Consider the following 26,200-nt stretch of genomic DNA (forward strand, 5'->3'; position numbering starts at 1 on the left):
TTAGCATTTAAATTAAAAATATGTATTTATTTTACTTTGGATCAAAATTAATGAATTGAAAAAAGAAATAAAAATAATACAAATATAACAAAATGAAAATATGACAGAGTGCTACATCATATTTTCTATTCCCGAATAAATTCGGGAATGGCAATGAATGAATTAAACATTTTTCAACGGCCACTTTAGAGTGCCTTGTTGTTGGCCATGAGTGCACGCAAATTACAGAATGAACAAAATCACATACTGTGTAGTATATACATAAGTTTCTTATTTATTTGTATTTTTGGGTCTGCGCTTGTGCAGAGATTTTCACCTAACACGGTTGCTCTAGAGTGCCTCGTTATTGCTGCGTGGAATATAGCGTACCCCATTTTCCATAAGTGAATGTATTTTGGAATTCTGCAATGACAGGGATGCCCCAAATAAACTCCATCCCTCACTGACAGTTTTGGCAACACAGTCTGTGTTGCGCCTCTGTTCTGCGTGGCTTCCCTTTAATTTGGCCTTTCATTTTTTGTTTTTCATCAAAAGTGTATCATCACAAGTACCACCAGGGTGGAGCCATGTGGAACAATGTCCCGCAAAGATTTACAAAGCGGCCAACGCATACTTTCACGTCAGCCAAAGGCCGACAATAATTCACGCGTGTTGAATGATCAGAGGGAATCTGTAAATGAAACCCTCGCAACGCTTCCTGGAGGGGTCGGTGTCAACATATGCAGCACACAATAGCCATTTTTTCTTAAAATACGTATGTTCTTGTCTAGCCCTAAAGGAGACTTTGAAAGATGATGTAACCCAGATGCATGTCAGCCAAGCTTTTAAAGCTTCGAACAGGACGTAAATTGAGATTTATGCATCTTTAAAACGCAAACACGAGCGACTCACATTTAATTAACTCATTCACTACCGGACCGTGTGCAAAATAGGTCCAGTCCAGTGCCAGGGTTTTTGTCATAGTCACTCGAATTGCAGGACCCACAGAATATTGAGTTTTAGGACTACATAAACATTCAATGCAGCGTAAGAAACCGTAGACTCTTTTCTTTCATCAGAAAAAAAAGAGTTAATTCCTAAGTGATATGGGTCTGGAGTTATATGATCTTGAAATGGGGGTGCATGTACAAAATACAATACAATACATGTTGATTTATATAGTGTTTTAAGAACAGCTGAAGCTGTAACAAAGAGCTAACATGGACAAAAAGCAAATGCTGCCCCCTTGTGGAAGGGAAAAAAACTTTGCCAGAGGTTTGAGCAGCGCTTTATCCGCACCCCCGATAGAAAAACAAAAAGTAAGTTCTAAGTTATATCGGTCTACAGTTATCTCAGCCTCAAATGGGGGCAAAAGGGAAATGCTGCTCCCTTGTGGGAGGGAAAAACAATGCCAAAGGTCTGACCGAAGCTTCAAACGCACCCAAGAAAAAAAGTTAATTCCTAAAGGATATGGGTCTGGAGTTATTTCCGCTTGAAATGAGGGCGGGTGTCCCAAATACAATGCAATATTGGTTTATTTAGCGCTTTAACAGCTGAAGCCGTAACAAAGCGCTAACATGGACAAAAAGCAAATTCTACCCCCTTGTGAAAGGGAAAAACATTGCCAGAGGTCTGACCCGCGCTTTATCGGTAACCCTCCGCGAGAAAAACAAGTTAATTCCTAAGTTATATGGGTCTGGAGTTATATAAGCCTGAAATGGGGGATGGCTGTACAAAAGGTAAACACTGCCCCCTTTGTGGGAGGAAAAAACATTGCCAGAGGTCTGACCGAAGCTTCAAACGCACCCAAAAAAAAAACCAGAACAAATTCAGGAATGGCGCTCTACGTAATCCTTTTCAATTCCCAAATAAATTCGGCAATGGCAGTGAATGAAACAAATATTTTGTATTATTTTTAACTTTTATATGAAAATGTGCATTTATTTTGTATTTATTTTTTTTTTTTTTGACCTTGCATGTATCATCCTTAACCAGTAAATACATTCGGGAATGGCAGTGAATGAGTTATCCTGTGACTATAAATTATCCTTGAGAGATTTGAACGGCACCTATAGATGAAATATATGATTATGATGATGATTATTCTTATTAAAAAATCAAAGAAGTTGCTCACAAGTTGCATTAAAAATGTCCATTTCAAGTCTTTCCCAACATGGAGAAAAAAAAGCATATCCATATGGCCGAATGTACGATCGGACGCTCCGTATGTCAAAACGAATCGCCACTCGCACGCGATCACGATGATGGAAATTGAATAGAGGCTCATATGAGCCCACTCATGTGTTAACAACTCCTATAAGGACACACAATGCACGCACGCACAGAAGGTACTTTAGTGGGTCACATGATGAGACGGTTAAAGATTGCGTAAGAGCGCGGGGGGGTCGGCAGACACTACATACCCCCCCCCCCCCCCCACATTAATTATTTATTTTACTAGGGCAGTTCATCAGCAGACCCGGCCGGGGTGCCTTGGCTCTAAAACAAAAGATATAGAGGACGAGCGGTCGCCGGGGTAACCGATGAGGATTTTGCCATTTGGCAAGCCGTTGTGTCCAAAGCATACCACATCGTTTGTTTTTTTTACATATACTGTAGGCGTCGACAACATTCCCAGACAGGCCGAGCCGAGCGTTATCAGCAAAGTAGCCTGACAATTTGCGCTTCTGCTGACGGCGTGTGGCCTCAAGGCAGGCGTGGAATCGCCCTTTCGCGTTACTGTACACGTCAAGTGACTTCACGGCGCAGTGCCAAATACTTCGGCGATGGCCATCCGCCATCGGCATGCGCTTTATTGGACGTTGGAAAAACGGTTATCATCGCTTTGTTGTCTTCGTTAAAAAAAAACAAAAAAAATGTCACAGTGGATAGACAGAAAGGGGCCATGTTGGATTGATGAAACAGGATATTGCTTGTTCCCTTTTTGGTCAACACAAAATGGCGTCGTGGTTTCCTTGGTAACAACGCTAACGTCCACCATTGTTTTGGAACTGCATCATAGCGTATCCCGCTTTATAAAGTGTATGTTAGCAAGGAATTGGATTGAATTAGCTTTTATTAGCCTTGCAGTGGATAAATTTACATTTCACAGCCGCAAAGTGATGAAAGTAAGACGAAAGGAAAAAAAGAAGTAGAAAAAACAAAATACAAGAGCTGCTGTAAAGGCAGACACTCTCGCGTCACCATCTTGAAGTAAAAAAAACAAAATAATATGACAACACAAAGACACAGTCATTCAATCTTAAGCACTTTCTGCACCCTCTTTGTTGCATGAAGCGGTTCTAGATAAAAAAGGAGAGGGTCAAAGCATCCTTTTCGCCAGTGGATTGAGGAATTCATGGTGAAATGTGCACGTCTGCTACAAGCTAAATGTTTGAAAACAAACACGAAGCTGTAGCATCCATTGACGAAAACAGACGCACATCTCCCGTCCCACGTAAATCCGCTTCAATTCCAAGCCGCAACATTATTTTGAGGCGACCCCCCCCCCCCTAATCAGATAAACACGCAGCTCTATCTAATGCGGTTGTCTCTCTCTCGGACCAGGACGGGGGGAGTCTGGTGGACTCCAGCGGGCTTCTGCGGCTTCCGCTTTATACCGCCTGGCTGGAGCTAATGCAGAAGGAGGTAACCCTTGACCTCTTGCATCCCCGCCTCTCCCCCACTTTGGTGACTCAATGTGTTGTAGTTGTCGTCGTTTAGTTGTTTTTCTGGTTTGGGAGTTGTTTTGTGGACTTTTCCTGTCATGCTACTTTTCTACCGTGGTGACGTTTCAGCTTGTTGTGACGCTTTAGCTATTTGGGTTAGCATTAGCGTTTTGATAGCTATATTCTTATCGCTCACACTTTTAGGGAAGTCAAACATCAACAAAAATCCAGAACACACGTACTTGGCGTTGTTACCATGGTTACCATTTCTTGAATTGTACATTTTTTGCGGCACCTTGTCGGAAAGGAAATATTAGCTTACTAGCTCGCGTTAGCATAGCTTGTTTTCCTTCTGTGTGTCGATATTGATTTAACATGAAATTCTCTTGAAATTGGAATGCTAACTTGGGTTGTTTAGTGGGGCTAGCTTTGTCATGCTTATCAAAGGCTAGCTTAGAAGAAGCAAAAATTGCCATAACAAGTGTTACTAAAAGTCATATTCAGTAAATATTTGTACCAAAAAAAATCTGGATTGTAGCTTAGCATTGCTAACTTGATTTTTGAAATATATTTTATTCTCCATTGGAATGTAATAACGCTTCGTGTGATGACGGTCCAACTCCGAACTATACCTCCCGTGTCACCCGATAACGTTAATTCAACCGTTCCATCGAGGATACGGTTACCTTTGCTTCACGCCTTCGCCGCATCCCAACATTTCTTTTTCGATCTTCCACAAAACAATGGCCGCCGTCCATCTGTTATGCCGACGGAGAGCAGCGCCAGCGACTTGACGAGTACGGGCGGTAAACGTATAGTCTTGAACGTAGGCCTTTTGTGCGCGTGAATAATTCACACGTCTAAGTTTACACAGCCACGGGGGAGGTGAGGTCATACGGACGCGAATCCCAAGCGCTGACATGCTAACCTGTGTGTGAAAATGCGCCCCAAAAATATTTAATTCAACTATACATGAGTACAAAAAAATATTTTTAACTCATTCACTGCCATTCACAAATTGATTCGGGAATTGAAAATATGATGTAAAGCGCCATTCCCGAATTTGTTCGGGTGTTGCTTTTTTTTTTTTTCTTGTTTGGGTGCTGATAAAGCGCTGGCCATGGCCTCTGGCAATGTTTTTCCCTTCCATATGGATTATACTTTTTGTTCCTGTTGGTAAAGTTGAAATATGCACATTTTTAATGCAACTTCTGAATTGCGCGACTTTTTTTTTTTTTTTTACTTCTGGGGGGTGCTGATAAAGCGCTGGTCAGACCTCTGGCAATGTTTTTCCCTCCCACGCGGGGGCAGCATTTCCCTTTTGTCCATGTTAGCGCTTTGTTACAGCTTCAGCTGTGATTAAAGCGCTATATAAATCAATATGTATGTATTGTATTTTCTACATCTGCCCCCATTTCAAGCTCAGATAACTGCAGACCGTTATAACTTAGGAATTAACTTTTTTTCTGGTGAAATAAGAGAGTCTAAGATTTTTCATGCTGAATTGAATGTTTATGTAGTCCTAAAATTCAATATTATATTTATAATATATTATAATATTTGGAATTTATTCGGGAATTGATATGGAACGCCATTTCCGAATTTGTTTGGGTTTTGGCTTTTCTTCTGGGGCGGGGGGGGTGCCGATAAAGCGCTGGTCACACCTCTGGCAATGTTTTCCTCTTCAACGAGGGGGCAGCATTTTCCTTTTTTCCATGTTAGCGTTTTGTTACAGCTTTCAATATGTTTGTATTGTATTTTTTAGAGCCGCCCCATTTCAAGCTCAGATAACTACCGACCCCTATAACTTAGGAATTAACTTTTTTTCTGATGAAAGAAGAATATAATGTTTCTTCCGTTGAATTCAATGTTTATGTAGTCCTAAAACTCAATATTTTGTGTGTCCTGGAATTTGAGTGACAATGACAAATTTTTTGCACATTTTTTGCACATTGTCTGACAGTGAATGAGTTAATGAAAATAGCTGAAGGTTGTGTCAAACAAAATGTGTGTGTGTGTGTGTGTGTGTGTGTGTGCGTGCCTTTCGAGTGTGTCGTCCTCCAAGAGTCCACCAAACAATGGAATTTCCTTCAGCCTTCCCAAATCAAATAAAAGTCCGCCTTTGCCCCCGTCTTCCTTTATTATCGTTCTAAAGCGATTGGTCGTCTGCCGCGCTGCTCGCTGGCTTCCTTCCTCGCGCCCAAACGCGACCCCTCGCTCACTCTACAAACATCCACACATCCTTCTCCCGTCTCTCCATCCGTCTTCACACATTTTCCCAGCTTGTTCGTTACTCATTTTGATGGTTCTTTTGACAAGACGGCGAGGAAATGTATTTGCGTGATATTCAATCTTTTTTTTTTTTTTTTTTAGTTAGCCTGGAGCGCCTTGGCAAAGTCATCATGTTGACAGGAAGCTAATGATGATGGAGGTGTCAAATGGTGTGTGTGTGGGCTTGTCGCTGAGGTTTTGGCCGCTATGTACTCTGATGTCATTTCGGCCTGTAGCGTCCTTGTCACCCCCCCCCCTTTTTTTTTAACCTCACAACTCCTTCTCCCTGCCCCCGCTGGTCTTTTGTAGCTCAAGTGCGTCCGTCGCCATAGCTGCAACAAGCCTGATCGCCCCTGGAGATGACACCTAAGAGAGAGGGAATCTTTAACTGTCTGCGTTTGGGGGTGGTGGGAGGGCGCGGGGTCTATAGTAGAGTCTCATGGGGGGGAGCTTGCAAGTGTACTTTCTTACTGAACAGGGGGGGTCAAAAAAGAAGCCTGGAAACTGACGAAAAGGTTGCTTCAGCCGTCATCTGTACTTTTTTTGAAGGTGTCGGATGTTTCGCTTCTCATCTGAAGAGCTTCGTCAGCGGACTAAAGTTGTGCTGGTAACGTAAACCTCAGTTACCAAACTGAGGTTTAATTTAGATCATGTTTATACACAGATTTCTTAGGTTGTTACCACGTCGGCTTAGTCATGCTGATGAGGTGATGCCATAGCTAATGGGACAATCGGAGCCAGGCTTGGGTAATCAGAGTCAGGCTGGTAACTCTGGCCCTATATATATATCCCTAATGGACAGAGGTGGTGGACTTCTGCCCTGATACATCCCTGCTCTCAGGTAGGTTGGAGCAGTGGACTACTCCCTGAAGCTAATCTGATGACTTTTTCTGTTCTGTTTGATTAGCTCTAATGTTCTATGCCTGGCTCTGATTGCCCCATTAGCTATGGTATCACCTCATCAGCATGACCAAGCCTACAGTATGTGGTAACAACATAAGAAGTCTGTGTGTAAACACAATCTAAATTAACCGGAAAAGTTACCAGAGTTACCAGCACAATTTTAGTTCGCTGACGAAGCTCTTTGGATGAGAATGACTTTCCAGGCTCCTTTTTGACCCTCCGTTTTATTCTCAAACCAATTTCAGTTATCCCACTCGTGGTCTTGGTTCTTTCGCACCCCCCTTACGCTGTTTTTCCCTCCCCTTCCTTCCTTCCTCTTTTACTTCTCGTCTTCATCTCATCTGCTTCTTGCTTGACTGAGCTCACAATGGGATGCTGAGATCCTAATTGCTGTCATGACACGTTCCTCTGCCGGTGGTCAGACAGCTCTGTTTCCTCTGCGCTACTGTACCGTGGAGACTTTGCGTTGTTAAACTGCTCCTTCTGATGTTTAATAATATTTAAAAATGGAATAAATAAACAAATATCAAGGAATTGATACCCCCTGATTTTCTAATCTGATCCATATTAGCCGAGTCACGGTGGAGGCATTAGCCTAGTTTGTTAACCGGTCGGTGTGAGCGAACCGGAGGGCGACAATGGGCCTTTCTTTGAACCGTCGTAAGCCAGAGAGAAGTTAGGGTACTTCAGATTGTGAAACGGGGAAAGTTAGCACAGGAGTCGAGTTTGTGTGGTGCCACGTTCTTGGGTCTGGAGTTATATGAGCTTGAAATGAGGGCGGCTGTACACAATACAATACAATACAATACAATACATACATATTGGTTTATATCGCGCTTTAACAATAGCTGAAGCTGGAATAAAGCGCTAACATGGAAAAGGGGGAAATGCTGCTCCCTTGTGGAAAATAATAAAAATATTACCAGAGGCCATGGCTAGCGCTTTATCGGCGCCCAAGCATGAAAAAACAAAACCAGAACGAATTCGGTCGGGAATGGCGCTCTACGTCATATTTTCAATTACCAAATAAATTTGCGAATGGCGGAGAATGAGTTAATTTTGAGTTAAAAAAAACAAACAATTTTCATGTTTTTTTTCCAGGCAAACATCGGCCGCCTGGGGATCCCCCACGGACCCTCCGGGGAGAAAGTGGCAGTGGTGGCTGTGGATGACTGCGACATCTCCATGGCGATCCGCTTCGGGAAGCAGATTGGGAACTACTCGTGCGCCGCTCAGGGAACACAGACCGGACAGAAAAAGTAAAAAAAAACAAGCATCATAACTTTATAAATAACTTTTAATAAACGCAGACTTAAATAGAGTGCACATTTTAATAATATTGCTCATTTGAGGGCAAAAAAAAACATTTGGACATATAATAGAAGGAAAAAGCTAGCTAGCTAGCATTAGCTTAAGCATTGATACAATGAAACACACTACTATAACTTTGCTACAATGTTCAATTGCTGACAAAAATACAACATTTTGCCACTTCAATGACCCCAGTTTTTCTTTTTTTGTAAGTCGCGCTTAAAATGAAAAATGAAATCCACTAAATACTTCGTCAACTTCCTAATGCGACATCCATCCCGCCTGAGACAGTCTTGACCTGAGAATGCACTGTTTATGCAAACATCTCAGCATTCAGAAGTTTAAGGCTTTCTTTGTGCGTTATTGTGTCACTTTTAAGTCTCTCAAACGCTGTCGGCGTTTGATGTTTTGTAAGCAGCCCCCACTTACCTGACCCACAAATGCCTGATCGGACTCGCTCTGATGCTAGCAGCTTAGCCTTGTGACAGGCTTAGGGCCATTAATTCACTTAGATTTTATTTTTCTTGGAATAATTTCTCACATAGTGTTGTTTTACTTTTTGTAGTTTTTGTATTTTATTATTTTTTTTGGTATATGCTTTTATTTTCTGTATTTTATTTTATTTTCTGTATATTATTTTATTTTATCTTGCTTTATTTTTTGTAATTTATTTTGTTTTATTTATTTATTTTTATTTAATTGTTTGTAATTTTTTTTTATTTTATTTAATTACAGTAAAGTCTCGTTATATCGATAGTACTGCTTATTACGATACTATTTCTATGAACGCAAGGAGAAAATTTACATGCCGCAGGATCGGATATATCGATAGTCCGGTTATATCGATATTTTTTCCGACTCCCGAGAATATCGATATAACGATACTTTACTGTAATTTATTTTTCTATATTTGCATTATATTTTATTGTATTTTGTGTATTGTATTTTGTTTTATTTTATTTTTGTATATTATTTTAGTTTTTGTAATTTTTGTATTTTATTATTTTATTTTATTTATGTTTTTAATTTTTGTATTCTATTTTATTCTTTTTTAATTTAGTTTTTGTATGTTATTTTCTTTTTATTTTGGTATTTTATTATTTAATGTTTTTGTATTTTATTTTATTTTTTGTAATTCTTCTATTTTGTCATTTTATTTAATTTATTTTTTGTATTTTATTATATTTTATTTTATCGCAATTTTTTTGTTTTATTTTATTTTTTGTGTTTTTTTTGTATTTTATTGTTTTATTTTATATTTTTGTATTTTTTTTTATTGTATTCAATTTATTTTTTGGGTATTTTTGAATTTTCTTTAATTACATATCAGCTGATTTTATTTTGACATCTCCTTCAGATCGCTGGATTTGACCGGACCGCTCTTGCTCGGTGGCGTCCCCAACTTACCCGAAGACTTCCCAGTGCAAAATCGAGACTTTGTGGGCTGCATGCGGAACCTTAGCATCGACAGCAGAGCTGTCGACATGGCTAGCTACATTGCTAACAACGGCACAACGGCAGGTCGGTGAAATTGAACTCCGAATAGCGCTCCTGTATATACTAGCTAACTTTTACACCCTCCCCCGGATGCGAATGTTTTTAGGGTGTCCTTCGAAAAGAAACTTCTGTACACCCGGTGTGTGTATGAACGGCGGCGTGTGCGTTAGCAAGTGGAACACGTACAGCTGCGACTGCCCAACGGGATATGGCGGCAGGAACTGCGAACAAGGTAAGGAAAAATCAAGTCATGTGACGCGTTCTTTATCTCCGTAAATATCCCTCTTGTCAATTTATTGATAACAGTGGAAATATGTTTTTGCGCCTGTCAGCGTTTTTACTTTCCAGGCGTGTCTCCAAATCTGCGTGCTTGAGCTTGCGTCTGCGTGCCCCGCGTGTGTTTATATACAGCTGAGTCGCAAGTGTGTGTGTTTTTAGCCCTACCAGGAAGTAGTTTATGTGTGTGACTCATCTCGCAGTCACAACAAATGAGCTAACAAACGGATGACTTTGCATAAAACACAATTTCTCGCATTTGCGTGTAGATTTCACCCATGCTATCTCAATTATGTGATTCAGCGACAAAAATAACCCCAAGTTTTACCGCAGAGTCCCATTTTTCACCCATTTGTCCCATTTGTCGCGGCTTGGAATTGATGCGGATTGACGTGGGACAGGAGATGTGAGACAGTCTGTTTTCGTCAAGGAATGCCACAGCTTTGCGTTTGCTTTCGACGTTTAGCTTGTAGCAGACGTGGAGACTCCACTATGATTTCCCTGATCCACTGGTGAAAAGGAGGCTTTGATCGTATTTTTTTTTGTTTTTGACTTCAAGATGGCGCCACGAGAGTGGCTGCCGTTACAGCAGCTTCTGTATTTAGTTTTTGCAAATAAAGTCTCATCTAATAGAATCTAAAGGCCAACTATGCTCTGACGACAGCGCTAGTTTCCCGACGCGCCGTGCTTACCGACTTATTGCGCTAAAGCCCTTGAACAAATGCGCTCTTTGTGCCGTCATTAGCCCGCTTGTGAGCACCACAGCTTTATTTATTTTTTCGGTTCATGCCAACAGTGATGCCATCGCCTCAGTTCTTTGACGGTAAGGCGCTAGTGTCGTGGAGCGAGCCGGACGTCACTATCGCCATCCCCTGGTACATGGGCCTCATGTTCCGGACGCGCCAGCCGGCCGGGACTTTGATGCAAGCTAACGCCGGCTCCTCATCCACCATCAGCCTCATGGTGAGTGACACCCAACCTATCATAATTTCTTTTTATCTTGCTATCTAGCTAGCTAGCTATCATTTCTTTCTTTTTATCTATCTAGCTATCTCACTATCTATCTAGCTATCTATCTAGATTTCTAGCTAGCTCTCATCATTTCTTTATTTTTATCTATCTAGCTATCTAACTAGCTATCTAGCTACCTCGCTAGCTCTCATTATTTCTTTCATTTCATCTAGCTATCTAGCTAACTAGATATCCGGTTCTCATCATTTCTTTCTTTTTATCTATCTACCTATCTATCTAGCTTTCTAGCTAGCTCTCATCATTTCTTTCTTTTTATCTATCTAGCTAACTAGCTAGCTCTCATTATTTCTATCTTTTTTATCCATCTAGCTAGCTCTTATTATTTCTTTCTTTTATCTAGCTATCTAGCTAGCTCTCATCATTTCTTTCTTTTTGTCTATCCAGCTAACTAACTAGCTCTCATCATTTCTTTCTTTTTTTTATCCATCGAGCTATGTAGCTAGCTCTCATCATTTCTTTCTTTTTATCTATCTAGCGCTCTATCTAGCGATCTAGCTACCTAGCTAGCTCTCATCATTTTCTTTTTTATCTATCTAGCTATCTATCTATCAAGCTAGGTCTCATCATTCCTTTCTTTTTATCTAGCTTGCTCTCATCATTTCTTTCTTTTTATGTCTCCATCTTGCTATCTAACTAGCTATCTAGCTCTCTTTCTTTTTATCTAGCTATTTAGCTATTTAGATAGGTAGCTAGCGCTCATCATTTCTTTCTTTTTAACTATTGAGCTATTTAGCTAGCTAGCTAGCTTTTTTTTTATGCTGTCTATTTGCGCAGGTGAGTGAGCAGCAAGTGAGAATGGAAGTGCTGCAAATGGAACAGATGGTGGCGTCCATGAGTTTTCCGCAAGTTCGGGTCAACGACGGCGAGTGGCACCACCTGTTGGTGGAGCTTAGAAGTGTCAAGGACGGCAAGGCGCTCAGATACGTTGCTGCCGTTTCCTTGGACCACGGCATGTATAAGGTATCACCTTTTTATTTTTTCAGTTTTATTCTCGTCGTGCGTCTATTAAGTGTTTTTTTTTTCCGAAACAGAAGTCGGTGGTGATTGGCAACGACCTGCCAGGTTTAAAGCTCCAAAGTCTTCATGTCGGCGGGTTGCCAGGAGAGGGTAACCATGTCAGGAAAGGATTTGTCGGTTGCATTCAGGTCAGCGCAGAAATGAAACGAACTCATTCACTGCCATTCCCCAATTTATTTGTGCAGATAAAGCGCTGGTCAGACCTCTGGCAATGCTTTTTCCCTTCCACGAGAGGGCTGGATTTGTCTTTTGTCCATGTTAGCGCTTTGTTACAGCTTCAGTTGTTGTTAAAGTGCTATATAAATCAATATGTATGCATTGTGTTATATTTTGGACAGGTGCCCCCATTTCAAGCTCATATAACTCCAGACCCATATAACTTAGGAATTAACTTTTTTCCTGGTGAATAAAGAAAGTCTAACATTTTTTTACCCTGAATTGAATGTTTATGTAGTCCCAAAACTCAATATTCTGTGGGTCCTGCAATTTGAGTGAAAAATGACAAAAACCTCGCACTGGCGTGGACACATTTTCGTCTGGCAGTGAATTAGTTAATATGACCAAAATCCCACCAGCATTTTAATACATAATTCACCTTGATTAACGTCCCCATTCCGCCCTCCGTCCATCAGGGCGTCCGCATGGGCGAGACGTCCACCAACGTGGCCAACGTGATCATGTCTCGCGGCCTGAAGATCCGCGTGGAGGACGGCTGCGACTTGACCGACCCCTGCGACGCTAACATCTGCCCCGAGAACAGCCACTGCAGCGACGATTGGAGCACCCACACCTGCGTGTGCGACCCAGGTGGACTCCCCAAAGCGAACCTCCGACACCCAAGCAAATATCCCGACCTCCTCCATCTCACCGATTTCTCTCACAGGCTATTTTGGAAAAGACTGCGTGGACGCCTGTCAGCTCAACCCGTGCGAGCATGTTTCCACCTGCGCTCGCAAGCCCAGTTCCTCTCACGGCTATACTTGTGAGTGCGGACAAAATTACTACGGGCAGTACTGCGAAAATAAGTAAGTCACTCAATGACACCTTCTTAAGTACACAAACAATTTAATTGGCGAGGCCTTTGAATAGATTCCCACCTATCGTATTTTCCGGGTGAATAACGCTCACCCAAAAGGCTTGATTTTCTTCAAAAGATGACCCTGCGTAAATCCCCCGTAGAAGTCGTGCATAACCCCAGCCTCTACTGGAGCACCTTATGTCATGGTGTGCCTTATATTTGGAAAACCTTTACACGGTGATACCATTGGCTTACGAACTTTCCGATTTACGAACATTACATTACACCTTGGCATACAAACTATTTTTTGGGATACACACAGCGCCACAATGAGTGATATGTCGTTCGCGAACGAGCCCCTTCTCCTAACAAGAAAATGGCAGCCGATGAAGTATATTTTGTGTAGTTTTAAGGCTTAGAAAATTAGAAAGTAGGAAATTAAGTTTTATGGGGACCTGGGAATGGATTATTCTCATTTTAATGGTTTCCTATGGGAAATTAATTTTTGGGATACACACTTTTCACCTTACACACTCTGTCTGGGAACCAATTAAGTTCGCAAGCCAAGGTATCACTGTATATTATATTTGGAGAACTTTCATTTATTGAAGGTGCGCCTTGTAGTCCGGTGCGCCTCATATATGGAAAAAGTTTGAAAATACACTATTCACGGTGGGTGCGCCTTATACTCCGGTGTGCCTAATACACCAGAAAATACACTATTTATTTTATGCAACGATACACATCATCCAGCCTTCCGGATTCACACTGCCACGCTTGACTGGTCCTCTGTGGGTGTTTAGTCTCCGTCACCCGTGCGGAACCGTAGATCTCAATGGGTCTTAGCACAGCAAAGCATTGAAATGCTTGAGTCACACTCAGCAAGAAAGATACGCAAAGGAAGTTTATTGTAGATAAGGAGCAATCAGATTAGCTGCTAGTTGCTGATTAGCACCCGCATAGTCGCCACATGCGAGATAATACAATACAATACATATTGATTTGTATAGGTCTTTAACAACAGCTAAAGCTGTAACAAAGCGCTAACATGGACATAAACAAAGCACTAACAAGGAAATAAACATTACCAGAGGTCTGATCAGCGCTTTACGTTATCCCTGTGTTAAACCAAGGGTGGAGAAACCGTGTCCTCAAGGCTGGTGGGGCACCCCCGTTTGCGGCCCGTGCCGCTGCGACACCGCCAGGGGATTTCATAGCGACTGCAACAAGACCACGGGAGAGTGCCGCTGCAAGGTCCGATCCCGATTACCCGAATTCACACCCACATTTCTGTCTAATTATCTAATCCTCCACCAATACCCGCAGGAGAACCACTACCGTCCAGAAGGAGAAAACACCTGCTATCCTTGCGACTGCTTCTCCGTCGGCTCCGAGCACCGATCGTGTCACCCGCTCACCGGCCAGTGTTCTTGCAAGGGTGGCGTCATCGGTCGCCGGTGCAACCGTTGCGATAACCCCTTTGCCGAAGTCACACCCAACGGATGCCAAGGTACGTGATTGGTGGACGGGGATGGTCGTCAGGGGTTTGAATCGCTCATTTTGCGCCTTTGTCGGTGGTTAGTCGAGCAGAAGAGGCGAGCTTGGCATACAGTAACGCTGAATAGAAGATGGGGGAAGAGTAGCGCTGGCGCTCAGGGTGTCAGCAAATAAAACGTGTCGGGACTTTAAATTGGTTTGAGGACCCGTAGGTCACAAGGTCATTTTCTTTTGCGCTCACAGCCGCAGGAAAACTGACAAAAATTCTTTCTTCCGCAGTGGTTTACGAAGGCTGCCCTAAAGCGTTTGACGCCGGAATTTGGTGGCCCAAGACCAAGTTCGGACGTCCCGCCGCTACAAACTGCCCCAAAGGGTCTTTTGGTGAGTCATGTCCGAGGTGACGTGCAAATATGTTATCACGTTTGATCCGATTTGGTGATTTGTTGTTCAAGTGAAGTGCGGTTTGGGAATTACCGACTGGAGTGAGAGTCTTGAGACCGTCGCCATGGCATCTTTGTTGTCACTGTAGAGTCATTAGGGAGTTTATTTATTTTTTTTGCTGACTTTTGGGTCTGGCGTTTGGGCTTTTAAGGAAAACAAGGCGGTGGGGGGGGGGGGGCTTTGCATGTCAACAAAGAGCTTTCAGTCGTGGTAGTTTTGCCTTTTACAAAATAAATACAACATGGCATACGCTAAATATTTTTTTTTGTGGGGCTGCAATGAGTATTTATTTTACGTCATTAATTTTTAATTTTTTTAATTTATAATTTTTTTCTGTTACTGATTTTTTTTCTTTTTTTCTTTTGTATTTTTTTTGTTGATTTTTTTATGTTATTGATTTTTTCTTTTTTTGTACATTTTTATGCTATTGTTTTTGATGAATTTTTTGAATGTTATTGATTTTTTATTTACTTATTTTTATATTATTGATGTTTTATTTATTTATTTTTATATGTTATTGAGTTTTTTATTTTGTATATTTTTAATGCTATTGTTTTTTATGTATTGTTTGGATTTTATTGATTTTTTTGTTTACTTATTTTTATGTTCTTTATTTTTGTTTGTGTATTTTTTATGTTAATGTTTTTTGTGGGTTGTTTTTTGATGTTATTGATTTTTTTATTGTATTTTTAATGTATTTTTTGAATGTTATTTATGTATTTATTATGTTATTGCTTCTTACATGTTTAGGTACGGCCATTCGACACTGCAGTGACGAGAAAGGCTGGTTGTCGCCCGAGCTGTTCAACTGCACCACCGCCTCCTTCACCCAGCTCACGAAACTGGTGACGACTGCGCCCGATTTGCTGATTATTTTAACACATTCACTGCCACATGATGTGCAAAATAATGTGTCCACTCCGGTGCTAGGGTTTTTGTTATTTTCACTTAAATTCCAGGACCGACAGAATATTTAGTTTTAGGACTACATAAACATTCAATGCGGTGTAATAAACAATAGACTCTCTTCTTTAATCAGTAAAAATGTTAATTCCTAAGTTATATGGGTCTGGAGTTATCTGAGCTTGAAATGGTGGCGGCTCTATAAAATACAATACATACATATTGATTTATATAGCAAAGCTGTAACAAAACGCTAACACGGACAAAAGTCAAATGCTGCCCCCTCGTAGAAGGGAAAAACATGGCCAGAGGTCTGACCAGCGCTTTATCAGCACCCCTTCCGCAAGAAAAACCAAAACCTGAACAAATTTGGGAATGGCAGTAAATGAGTTAATCTAACTTCTCCACGCCCAGAACGAAGAACTCCGTCGAAACAGCTCCAGGATGGACGCCGAGCGCTCCGGGAACATCGTCCGCTGGCTCCACCGCGCCACCGCCGACATCGGGGGTTACCATGGCAATGACTTGAAGACAGCCGCTCAGCTGCTCAACCACGTGTTGAGTTACGAGAGCCGGCGGGCGGGATTCGAACTCACCGCGGCGAAGGATGCCGAATTCAACCAGGTAGCGGGAAATGGAATGTCGGGACGGTGAGATCAGATTTGGGTTACTGTATACAGTTAATGGCGACGGGGGAAGAAGCTGTTTAAATGTCTGCTGGATTTGGTGCGATTTGGAGGCGCTGGAAAAGGTGGTGGGCAGGATCCGGAGGGTCCAGTAGGATTTTTCGAGCCCTTGTCTTGATTCTTGTGTGCAAGTCCTCGAAAGTGGGCTACCGCCTTTTTTTATTTTCCTTTCACGTCCCGACTAGAATTTGGTTCGAGCTGCAAGTGCCATCCTGGACCCGGACACACAAGCGCACTGGGAACAAATCCAGAAAACAGACGGCGGCACAGCCCACCTACTTCGGAATTTTGAGGACTACGCCCACACTCTTGCGCGGAACGTGAGGAAAACGTACCTCAAACCTTTCACCATCGTCACGGACAACATGAGTGAGTCATACGTCACGTAGTATGACATCACAGATTCGCCGGCGCCGTGATAATAGTTCCTTTTTGCTCCCTGCAGTTTTTTCCGTGGACTACCTGGACGTGACGGACCCCCTCAAGGCGACGTTCCCACACTTCCTCGACATCCAGGAGGAATACCCGGATGAGCTGGAGTCCTCTGTGCACTTCCCTCACTTCAACCTCCACAATCAACGACACCGAGGTAAGAAATCTCGGCGAAGCGTCGGTTTTCCTTCTTTTTTTTTCTCACCGTTATGATCACCTGACTCAGCGGACACCACGACGGCGCCTGCAGCCCAGACCGGGACCCCCTTAGTGGAAGGTCACGCATCATATGACAGAAACCGCCGCCACCTCGCGCCAGCTGTCCATCTCCCGGTTGCCGTGGTGATAGTGTACAAGTCACTGGGGAAGCTGCTTCCAGAAAGATTTGACCCGGATCGAAGAAGTCTTAGGTGGATACAAATCTTTTTATCTTATAGGCCGGGGGTCTTCTCGTTTGGGATTTGTCATTGTCGTCAGTTTTTATTATGAATCCAATTTATTACGGATAAAATAATAATAATAATAGGAATAATAATAATAATAATAATAATAGTAATGATAGTAGTAATAATAGTAGTAATATAAGTAATGATAATAGTCATGATAATAGTAATAGTAATAATAATAATGACAATATTAATAATAAGCATGATGATGATAATAATAATAATAATAATAATAATAATAATAATAATAATGATGATAATAATAGCAATAATAATAGTCATGATAATAGTATTGATAATAATAATGAGATTAATGGTAATCATAGTAATAATAGTAATGATAATAATATAGTAATGATAATGATGCTATTAATAATATTGATAATGAAAATGGGGATAATAATAATAATAATAATGATGATAATAATAATAATGATACTAATAATAGTAATAATAATTATAATAATGAGGATAATAATAATAATGATGATGATAATAATAATAATGATAATAATAATAGTAATAATAATAATAATGAGGATATTAACAATAATGATGATAATAATAATCATGATGATAATAATAGTCATAATAGCAATAATAATAGTCATGATAATAGTAATAATAATCATAATAAGAATAATGATGATCATGAATATTAATAATCATGATGATAATAATAATAATAATAATAATAATAATAATAATAATAATAATACTGCTATTAATAATAATACTGCTATTAATAATAATGATGATATTATTATTATTATCCATAATAATAATAATATTTTCTTCCCAGGGTCCCGAACCGCCCAGTAATCAACACGGCAATCGTCAGCGCCACGGTACACAGCGAGGGTCCCCCCATCCCATTGATTTTGGACCCTCCCATCACGCTGGAGTACTCGCTGCTGGAGACGGAGGAGAGGACCAAGCCCGTTTGCGTCTTCTGGAATCACTCCATTGCGTGCGTTGGATACTTAAACCCCATCGCCTGTCACTGTTTATAAAAAAAATATTATTATTTTGCATCACCCTTATGTCTCTATATGTTTAGGATCGGGGGGACTGGCGGTTGGTCCTCCAAAGGCTGCGAGGTGCTTGAGAGGAACAACAGCCACATTAGCTGTCAGTGTAATCACATGACAAGCTTCGCCGTGCTAATGGACGTATCCAAAAGAGAGGTAATGACTTCACATTTTTATTAATCACAACATTGCGCCAACTTTCTCATTATCTCGTTTTTCGCAGCACGGCGACGTCCTCCCCCTGAAGATCGTCACCTACGCCACCGTGTCCGTCTCCTTGTTTTTACTCCTGCTCACCTTGATCCTGCTTAGCCTTCTGCGCCGGCTTCGCTCCAACCTCCACGTCATCCACAGGAACCTGGTGGCGGCGCTCTTCTTTTCCGAGCTGGTCTTTCTACTCGGCATCAATCAGACCGAAAACCCGGTGAGAAGAAAGCTATCCCATTCACTGCCAGATGATGTGCAAAAATGTGCAAAAATGTGCAAAAATGTGTCCACTCCAGTGCCAGGGTTTTTGTCGTTTTTCACTCAAATTGCAGGACCCACAGAATATTGAGTTTTAGGACTACATAAAGCGTTCATTTCAGCGTAAGAAACCTCAGACTCTGTAGTTTCATCAGAAAAATTTACTTAATTCCTAAGTCATATGGGTCTGGAGTTATATGAGCTTGAAATGCGGGCATATGTACAAAATACAATGTAATACATGTATATTGATTTATATAGCGACGACGCTGTAACAAATCGCTAACATGGGCAAAAGGCAAATTCTGCCCCCTTGTGGTCGGGAAAAATATTGCCAGAGGTCTGACCAGAGCTTTATCGGCACCCACACGCAAGAAAAAGCAATGCCCAAACAAATTTGGGCAGCGAATGAGTTATTTTTTGTATTTCAATTTATTTCTTTCTTTACTTCCTCCATAAAATCTGCACCTTTTTTAAATCTTCGCAGGCGCAACAATGCGTCACTAATACTTTTGCCAAATCCCAATCGGGAGGACTCATGTTCTCAAGTCGTAACTTGGAACGTTTACAGTTTACGCACACTCTTCATGTGGGGGGGAATCATAAGATGTTGGAATACTTTGAAGTCTGCGCACCCACGCACCTCCCCTTTCGTGGAGACATGCCGCGACTGGTACTCGTGTCTAGAAGCAGGCCTCATAGCGCTAGACCCTGAGGCTAACATTCTAATTTAGCCTGATAAATCTCTCCTATATGTCTTTTTTAAGGGTGGGGGGGTTGGATACTTAAATGTCTTGGGGAGGCATTACAGCGGGATTTAAACGTGCTTTTAGTCTGTACTTCTTTGAAGGTGTTGGATGTTTCGCTCCTCATCCGAAAAGCTTCGTAAGCGAACTAATATTGTGCTGGTAGTCCGACACCTTCAAAGAAGTACAGATGACGGTTTAAGAATGCTTTCATCACATGCAGGATGATTGCTCAGGCTGCGAAATTAAGTTTCTTTGGTTTTCTAATCTCGCCCGCCATAAATACAGAAATCGCAATTGTTCGTTTCCTGTTTTCAGTCCGAAAATAACGACATGGAAAGCAAGATGGAGGAATGTTAAAATTTATTATTATTATTTTTTATCCAGTTCGTGTGCACAGTCATCGCCATCCTCCTGCACTACTTCTACATGTGCACATTCGCCTGGATGTTCGTGGAGGGTCTGCACATTTACCGCATGCTAACGGAGCTGCGCAACATCAACCACGGCCACATGAGGTTCTACTACGCTATGGGATGGGGGATCCCGGCTGTCATCACCGGTAAAAAAAAATACAAATAAGAATAATAAATAAAAGGTTTCTGGACTATTCTTGGGGTTCAGTTCTTCATGGATCTGTTTCGGGTCCCCTTGTTTTTTAGGTTTAGCCGTTGGCTTGGACCCGCAAGGATACGGGAACCCGGATTTTTGTTGGCTGTCCGTCCACGACACGCTTATTTGGAGCTTTGCGGGGCCCATATTTGTCGTGGTTTTGGTATGTGATGTTTTTGCTCTGACCTTGCCGACCCTGAGAATTTCTTTAGATTAACTCATTCATTGCCGTAAATGTGCAGAAATGTGTCCACTCCAGTGCCAGGGTTTTTGTCATTGTCACTTTAATTCCAGGACCCACACAATATTGAGTTTTAGGACTACATAAACATTCAATACAGCGTTAGAAATCTTCAACTCTCTTCTTTCATCAGAAGTGAATGAGTTAATTCCTAAAATTAAATGGTTCTGGAGTTATATGAGCTTGAAATGAGGGCAGGTGTCCAAAACACAATGAAATATTGGTTTAACAACAGCTGAAGCTGGAACAAAGCCCTAACATGGGAAAAAAGGCAAATGTGGAGGGGGAAAAAAAAAAAAAAAAAAAAAACACTGCCAGAGGTCTGACCAGCACTGTATCGGCACCCAAGCATGAAAAAAAAAAAAAAACACCCGAGCAAATTCGGGAATGGCGCTGGACGTCATATTTTCAGTTACTGAATTAATTTGTGAGTTGCAGTGAATGAGTTTTAAAGAAAAACTAACTTTTTTTTGTATTCATAGGTGAACATTGTCATCTTTATCTTGGCCGCCAAGGCTTCCTGTGGTCGCAGGCAGAAGGCGGTTGAGAAGTCAGGCGCGATGTAAGCGTTAACGACCTTACGAATATCATCTATAGATTATTATAATGTGATGAGATCAAATCCAATTTTCACATTTTAATCCTCCTTAGCCCAGCGCTTCGCATGGCCTTCCTGTTGCTTCTGCTCATCAGCGCCACCTGGCTGCTGGGCCTAATGGCGGTCAACAGCGACGTGCTGACCTTCCACTATCTTTTCGCCGGATTCAGCTGTTTACAGGTGATACAACAAAAAAATCCAGGAAAGGAACCACCTGACCTTTGCGATGCCGTTCGCAGGGCGTCTTCATCTTCTTCTTCCACATCGTTTTCAACAAAGACGTGAGGAAGCATCTCAAAAACGTCTTCACTGGGAAGAAGAACCTCGCCGACGAGACAAGCGCCACGCGAGCTTCTTTGCTCACAGTGAGGAACTGCTTTAAAAAAATAAGAATAATTTTTGTATGTGCTTTTTTTTGCTGACTGCTCATCGTATTTGGCAGCGCTCCCTCAACTGCAACAACACGGACGACGGGCACGTGTACTGCGCCGCCATGGGCGAGTCCATCGTCTCCTTGGACAGCACGCTCAGGTCAGCAAAGAGCCGCAGCAGCGACCGGGCTTATGCACTCTGGAGGTACAGCACACGCCTGTTGACCCCAACACTCGACACGCTTTTGCTTCTTTCTGGCAAATGTCCCTTTATTTTATTTGTAATTTTTTTTCTGTGATCAGTTAAGTTAGTCTAGGCACTCGTTTAGCAGCTTTAACAGGTCTTGGATGAGGTCGTAAATCTGTCGTCGGGGTAATATGAGCTGACCCCGAGGTTAAAATTTGCCGCGGGCGGGTCAGCGGGGAGAAAGGTGGCGCGCGGCCATAAATGCATACTGCAGGAATGCCAAAAAAAATCCTACTGGACCCTCCGCACCCTGCCCACCACCTTTTCCAGCGACTTCCCTCAAGCTTCCGATCCATGCGCAAATCCATGCCTTGATTCTTGATGACTGCAGAAAAGGAAATTTATGACTGACACACGTTTGTGTTTGTGGCTCTTTTTGAGTTGGGTTGCCAGAGGCGGGCGTATTTTGTCCTCTAGCCAAATTCTCTTCATCTTCAGGTGCGCGGCCAGGAATGTAAGAAGTGACATATGAATGGTCTTTAAAAATTCCCTTGATTCCTTCTTTTTTTTGTCAAAGCAGGGAGGAGTCAGGCCAGAAGCCCAGCGTCTCATCCGGGACGGCAAAAGGGCACACCGATCTCGACGGGCCTCTCTTTCACCGAAATGCTTCCAAGGCAGACGGTGTGTTTAAAAATAATAATAATAATAATAATATTCGAGTTGAATGTTTTCATCTTACCGCTCCTCCTTTCTCCTTCGCGACAGATTCCGACTCGGACAGCGAGCTGTCGTTGGACGAAAACAGTTCCTCCTATGCCTCGTCGCACTCGTCGGACAGCGAGGACGACGACGAAGACGTCAAGACCAAGTGGAACAACGAGAGGCAGCCTGCTCACAGCACGCCGAAAGGTAGAGTTTGTTTTCTGGGAGCCATTGCTGTTGCGCAGATGATGAATTCGGTTGGATTCATTTTGAAAATATTGCTGGTTAGTAGATTGAGATTTAAATCTATCTATTCTATCCCAGTTACTTCCGGGTTGAGCGCGTGTGGCTGCCGCTGCTCACCCACAGAAAAACTTATCCTGTGATTGTAAAGTGACCTTGAGAGTTTTGAAAGGCGCTTAAAAATGAATTATTATGATTATTATTTGGATGCGATGATTACACAACTTTTGCCTGACTAGTACGAGCTAATACAACTGCTACATTACGCTAAACAACGCACAATTTCGAAAGCGTGATTATATGGTAACCTGGAGATTTCCCATCATGCTCTGCACAGTTCGCAAGAAAAATGGCGGAACAGACTTTTTTTTTCCATATATCGAGCATGAAAGTATCCAATTTTGCATGGATTGTAATCCGTGTTCCGGATATTGTAATTTACGTTGTCTGGAATCGGTCTTTGCTACGTCCAATTTTTTTCCGGATTAAGTAATTTTATCTCACCAGAATCAGATTTCTGTTATCTTCCATAATTCGGATCGTGCTTATAACAGACTTCTTAGGTCGTTGCCACATAGTCTTTGTCATAGTATAGCTTTAGGGAGTAGTCCACTGCTCCCCCAACCTTTGAGCAGGGACTTATCAAAGCAGAGGTCTGGTATCCCTACCTCTGGATTTTAGGGATATATACAGGACCAGAGCTACCAGCACAACTATAGTTCGCTGATGAAGCTTTTCGGATGAGGAGCGAAACGTCTGACACCTTCAAAGAAGTACAGATGACAGCAAAATAAACCTTTTTCATCGCTCTTCCGTGAAAGCTAATAAGCTAATTTATTTACCCTTTTCAGTATCCAATCACGTGACGCCGTACTGGCCGACGGTCGCCACCACGGCCAGCGACAGCGAAGATCCCGGCGCTCCGGAGCACCTGCGTGTGGAGACCAAAGTGAATGTGGAACTCCACCCGGAGAGCAAAGTCAACCACATCGGGGATCGGGACAGACTCGAGAGCCCTCAGGACCGAGACAAGCACGTAACCGGAAACACCAAGGAGGCCATGACGCCCGCCGGTCTGACCAATAGCAACCACCAGCCCGAACAGAGAAAAGGTCAGAGAAATTCTGTTGTTTTTTTCTTCCAACTCCAAATCTAAAGAAAGACAGCAAATGATGTTTTACTACCAGGCATCCTGAAAAACAAGATCAGCTACCCGCCCCCTCTGACGGACAAGAACATGAAAAACCGTCTACGGGAGAAGCTAAGCGACTACAATTCACCCACCATTACCTCACCTCTACCAAACTACAACATGGCCACCTCCCCGTCGCCAACGTCAGTCAACATCATGGCGCCATCGTCCCGCCGAGCGTCGCTGGCATCCAGCGACGGCGGTCGCCCCGGCAACAACGGGTCGCTGGTCAAACCTCCTGTGGCGCCGCGGTCGCATATCGCCGTGGCCTCGTCGCCGGCGGGCGTTTACTGCGACACGAACGGCGGGATGGCGATGCACTTGAAGTCGGGGACGGTCAACGGCAACAACGGCACAGACTCAGAGTGAGTATATATTTGTCAAATACAGATATATATATATTTATATGAATATAACACACAAATAAAAGATGTGGTACATAAATATAGATAATATAAAATGTCGCTTTTTTTTAACTCATTAACTGCCAGACGATGTGCAAAAATGTGTCCACTCTGGTGCCAGGGTTTTTGTCATTTTCACTCATATTGCAGGACCCACAGAATATTACGTTTTAGGACGACATAAACATTTAATGCAGCGTAAGAAACCTTACACTATTATTTGATCGGAAAAAATGAGGTAATTCCTAAGTTATATGGGTCTGGAGTTATCTGTGCTTGAAATGGGGGCTGATGTAAAAAATGCAATACAATGCATACAAATTGATTTATATAGCGCTTTAACAACATTTGAAGCTGGAACAAAGCGCTAACATGGACAAAAGGCAAATGCTGCCCCCTCGTGGAAGGGAAAAACATTGCCAGAGGTCTAACCATTGCTTTATCGACACCACCCTCAAGAAAAACCCATACCCGAACAAATTCGGGAATGGCGCTCCACGTCATACTTTTCAATTCCTGAATAAATTCAAAAATGGCAGTGAATGAGTTAAAAAAAAAAATTATTTATTTTTGTTAGCATTTAAATTAAAAATATGTATTTATTTACTTATTTATTTTACTTTGCATGTATCACCCTTTACCAATGCTTCATTCTTACTAACCAAAGAAAAAATAACAGAAAAAAGCCAAAAATATTGATCTTATGGTATATGGTATAATGTTGATGATGTTTTACAACCTTTGCTGAATGCTAAAGACCAATATGCTAACCTTTATTTGTCATTCTGATTTCTAACATCCCGCTTGGAAAAACCGCATGACCACTTCCTTCTGCCCTTTGCATGTTGTGTCTGTCCCTCTACGCATCCCCGGAACCGCCCCCCACCCCCACGAAATCCAACCCTACATTAACAGCGGCAGTAACGAGACTTCGATCTGACCTGTTAGGGACATCCAGACCAGCCCACCATTATGAGAGGACGAGACCGGACCCCCCCCCCCCCGGGAGAGAGTCCGGAGATCAGTATTAACCCAGTCGAAGGAAAGGAGGAACAATAAAGGGAACAACAGAGGAGGAGGACGATTGAACCGGAGTGCCAAATGCATCAAAGGAATAAAAACGGGGTTGGGTGGTGGTGGCGGTTAGGGGAAAAAAAAGCAAAGACTTGAAAGTTAAAGCCCCGCCCCCTTTGGAATGTATTGCAAATGTGACTGGTAGGACACACGTTGGTACATTAGTCCCATAGGATTTCAAAGAAGGCAAAAAAAGTGCTCCTTTTGTTTTACTTTTGAAATCAAAGGGAAAAAAAATTCACATTTGCTTAAAAGATGGCGGAAAAGCTTCCATTTTTTTATAATATAAATCAAACTTGAACAATCAGGGGGCTTCCCAAATCCCTTTTTAAATTGAGAAGAAAGAGCACTAACGGAAGGATGGAAACACTGAAGCACTATAAAGCCGTTTTTCACACTTATCGGGAAGATTCTTCATGGAATTTTCCAGTTGGAAGACCAAAATCCACCTCGCAGCTACTCTTAAATTATGTTTACCACACACAAAGGGTGCCTTTGTCTCGTTTCCGGCCCATGTGATCAATATTGTTTAATATGTGGTAATTTTTTTTTAACCTTGGGACACTGGAAATGTTTTGTAACATAATGTATATTTATTTTTTATGGTTCTAAGACACTGGAGTTATGTCTGACAAATTAAAAAATGTTGACTTTGTACTTAATGTGCGTGTGAGAGTACCAACCGAGAGATGAAAGAATAATACGGGTGAGTGCCGATAATAACGTTTCCTTACAAGGTTATGGTGCTCTTCCAGTCTCCCCTTGACTTTATTTGCATTTTTTTCTCCACAGTTCAGACCACTCACGCCAGCATTCTGAGGTAAGCCCCAAAATATTGTTTAGCACATTAATGACAGGTATGTTTTTCTGGGTGTTACGTGGGAGATTTAAAAAAATGCAGTACGGTGTTATCCAGGTTGAGATGAGCCACGGGCTATTCACTATTCATAAATTAAT

At 42.0% G+C, this 26,200-nt stretch overlaps 1 protein-coding gene across 7 annotated transcripts in view; it reads left to right on the top strand.

Annotated features, from left to right (window-relative positions):
* The window catches only part of celsr1a (cadherin EGF LAG seven-pass G-type receptor 1a), a 44,545-nt gene extending 18,645 nt beyond the window's left edge, over positions 1 to 25,900 (top strand). The window contains exons 7-37 of one of the 7 annotated variants that reach the window (XM_088988599.1): positions 3,547 to 3,627; positions 7,923 to 8,080; positions 9,490 to 9,653; positions 9,736 to 9,861; positions 10,702 to 10,868; positions 11,712 to 11,897; positions 11,969 to 12,082; positions 12,587 to 12,761; positions 12,838 to 12,979; positions 14,106 to 14,226; positions 14,299 to 14,482; positions 14,749 to 14,850; positions 15,661 to 15,755; positions 16,228 to 16,437; positions 16,685 to 16,868; positions 16,945 to 17,088; positions 17,158 to 17,341; positions 18,180 to 18,347; positions 18,438 to 18,564; positions 18,632 to 18,832; positions 20,007 to 20,181; positions 20,282 to 20,394; positions 20,955 to 21,034; positions 21,124 to 21,250; positions 21,310 to 21,435; positions 21,513 to 21,646; positions 22,206 to 22,309; positions 22,394 to 22,537; positions 23,425 to 23,685; positions 23,761 to 24,130; positions 25,085 to 25,900. In XM_088988599.1, the coding sequence (XP_088844725.1) occupies positions 3,547 to 3,627; positions 7,923 to 8,080; positions 9,490 to 9,653; positions 9,736 to 9,861; positions 10,702 to 10,868; positions 11,712 to 11,897; positions 11,969 to 12,082; positions 12,587 to 12,761; positions 12,838 to 12,979; positions 14,106 to 14,226; positions 14,299 to 14,482; positions 14,749 to 14,850; positions 15,661 to 15,755; positions 16,228 to 16,437; positions 16,685 to 16,868; positions 16,945 to 17,088; positions 17,158 to 17,341; positions 18,180 to 18,347; positions 18,438 to 18,564; positions 18,632 to 18,832; positions 20,007 to 20,181; positions 20,282 to 20,394; positions 20,955 to 21,034; positions 21,124 to 21,250; positions 21,310 to 21,435; positions 21,513 to 21,646; positions 22,206 to 22,309; positions 22,394 to 22,537; positions 23,425 to 23,685; positions 23,761 to 24,130; positions 25,085 to 25,109 (4,692 nt within the window). In that variant the 3' untranslated portion in view covers positions 25,110 to 25,900. The remainder of the gene's footprint in view (positions 1 to 3,546; positions 3,628 to 7,922; positions 8,081 to 9,489; positions 9,654 to 9,735; positions 9,862 to 10,701; positions 10,869 to 11,711; positions 11,898 to 11,968; positions 12,083 to 12,586; positions 12,762 to 12,837; positions 12,980 to 14,105; positions 14,227 to 14,298; positions 14,483 to 14,748; positions 14,851 to 15,660; positions 15,756 to 16,227; positions 16,438 to 16,684; positions 16,869 to 16,944; positions 17,089 to 17,157; positions 17,342 to 18,179; positions 18,348 to 18,437; positions 18,565 to 18,631; positions 18,833 to 20,006; positions 20,182 to 20,281; positions 20,395 to 20,954; positions 21,035 to 21,123; positions 21,251 to 21,309; positions 21,436 to 21,512; positions 21,647 to 22,205; positions 22,310 to 22,393; positions 22,538 to 23,424; positions 23,686 to 23,760; positions 24,131 to 25,084) is intronic. The other 6 variants (XM_088988597.1, XM_088988598.1, XM_088988600.1 and 3 more) reach the window with 6 other exon arrangements.
* Positions 25,901 to 26,200: the final 300 nt, after the last annotated feature.

Source organism: Hippocampus bargibanti, linkage group LG22, assembly GCF_051943395.1.
Source record: "Hippocampus bargibanti isolate YZ-2025 linkage group LG22, ASM5194339v1, whole genome shotgun sequence".
Taxonomy (NCBI): domain Eukaryota; kingdom Metazoa; phylum Chordata; class Actinopteri; order Syngnathiformes; family Syngnathidae; genus Hippocampus; species Hippocampus bargibanti.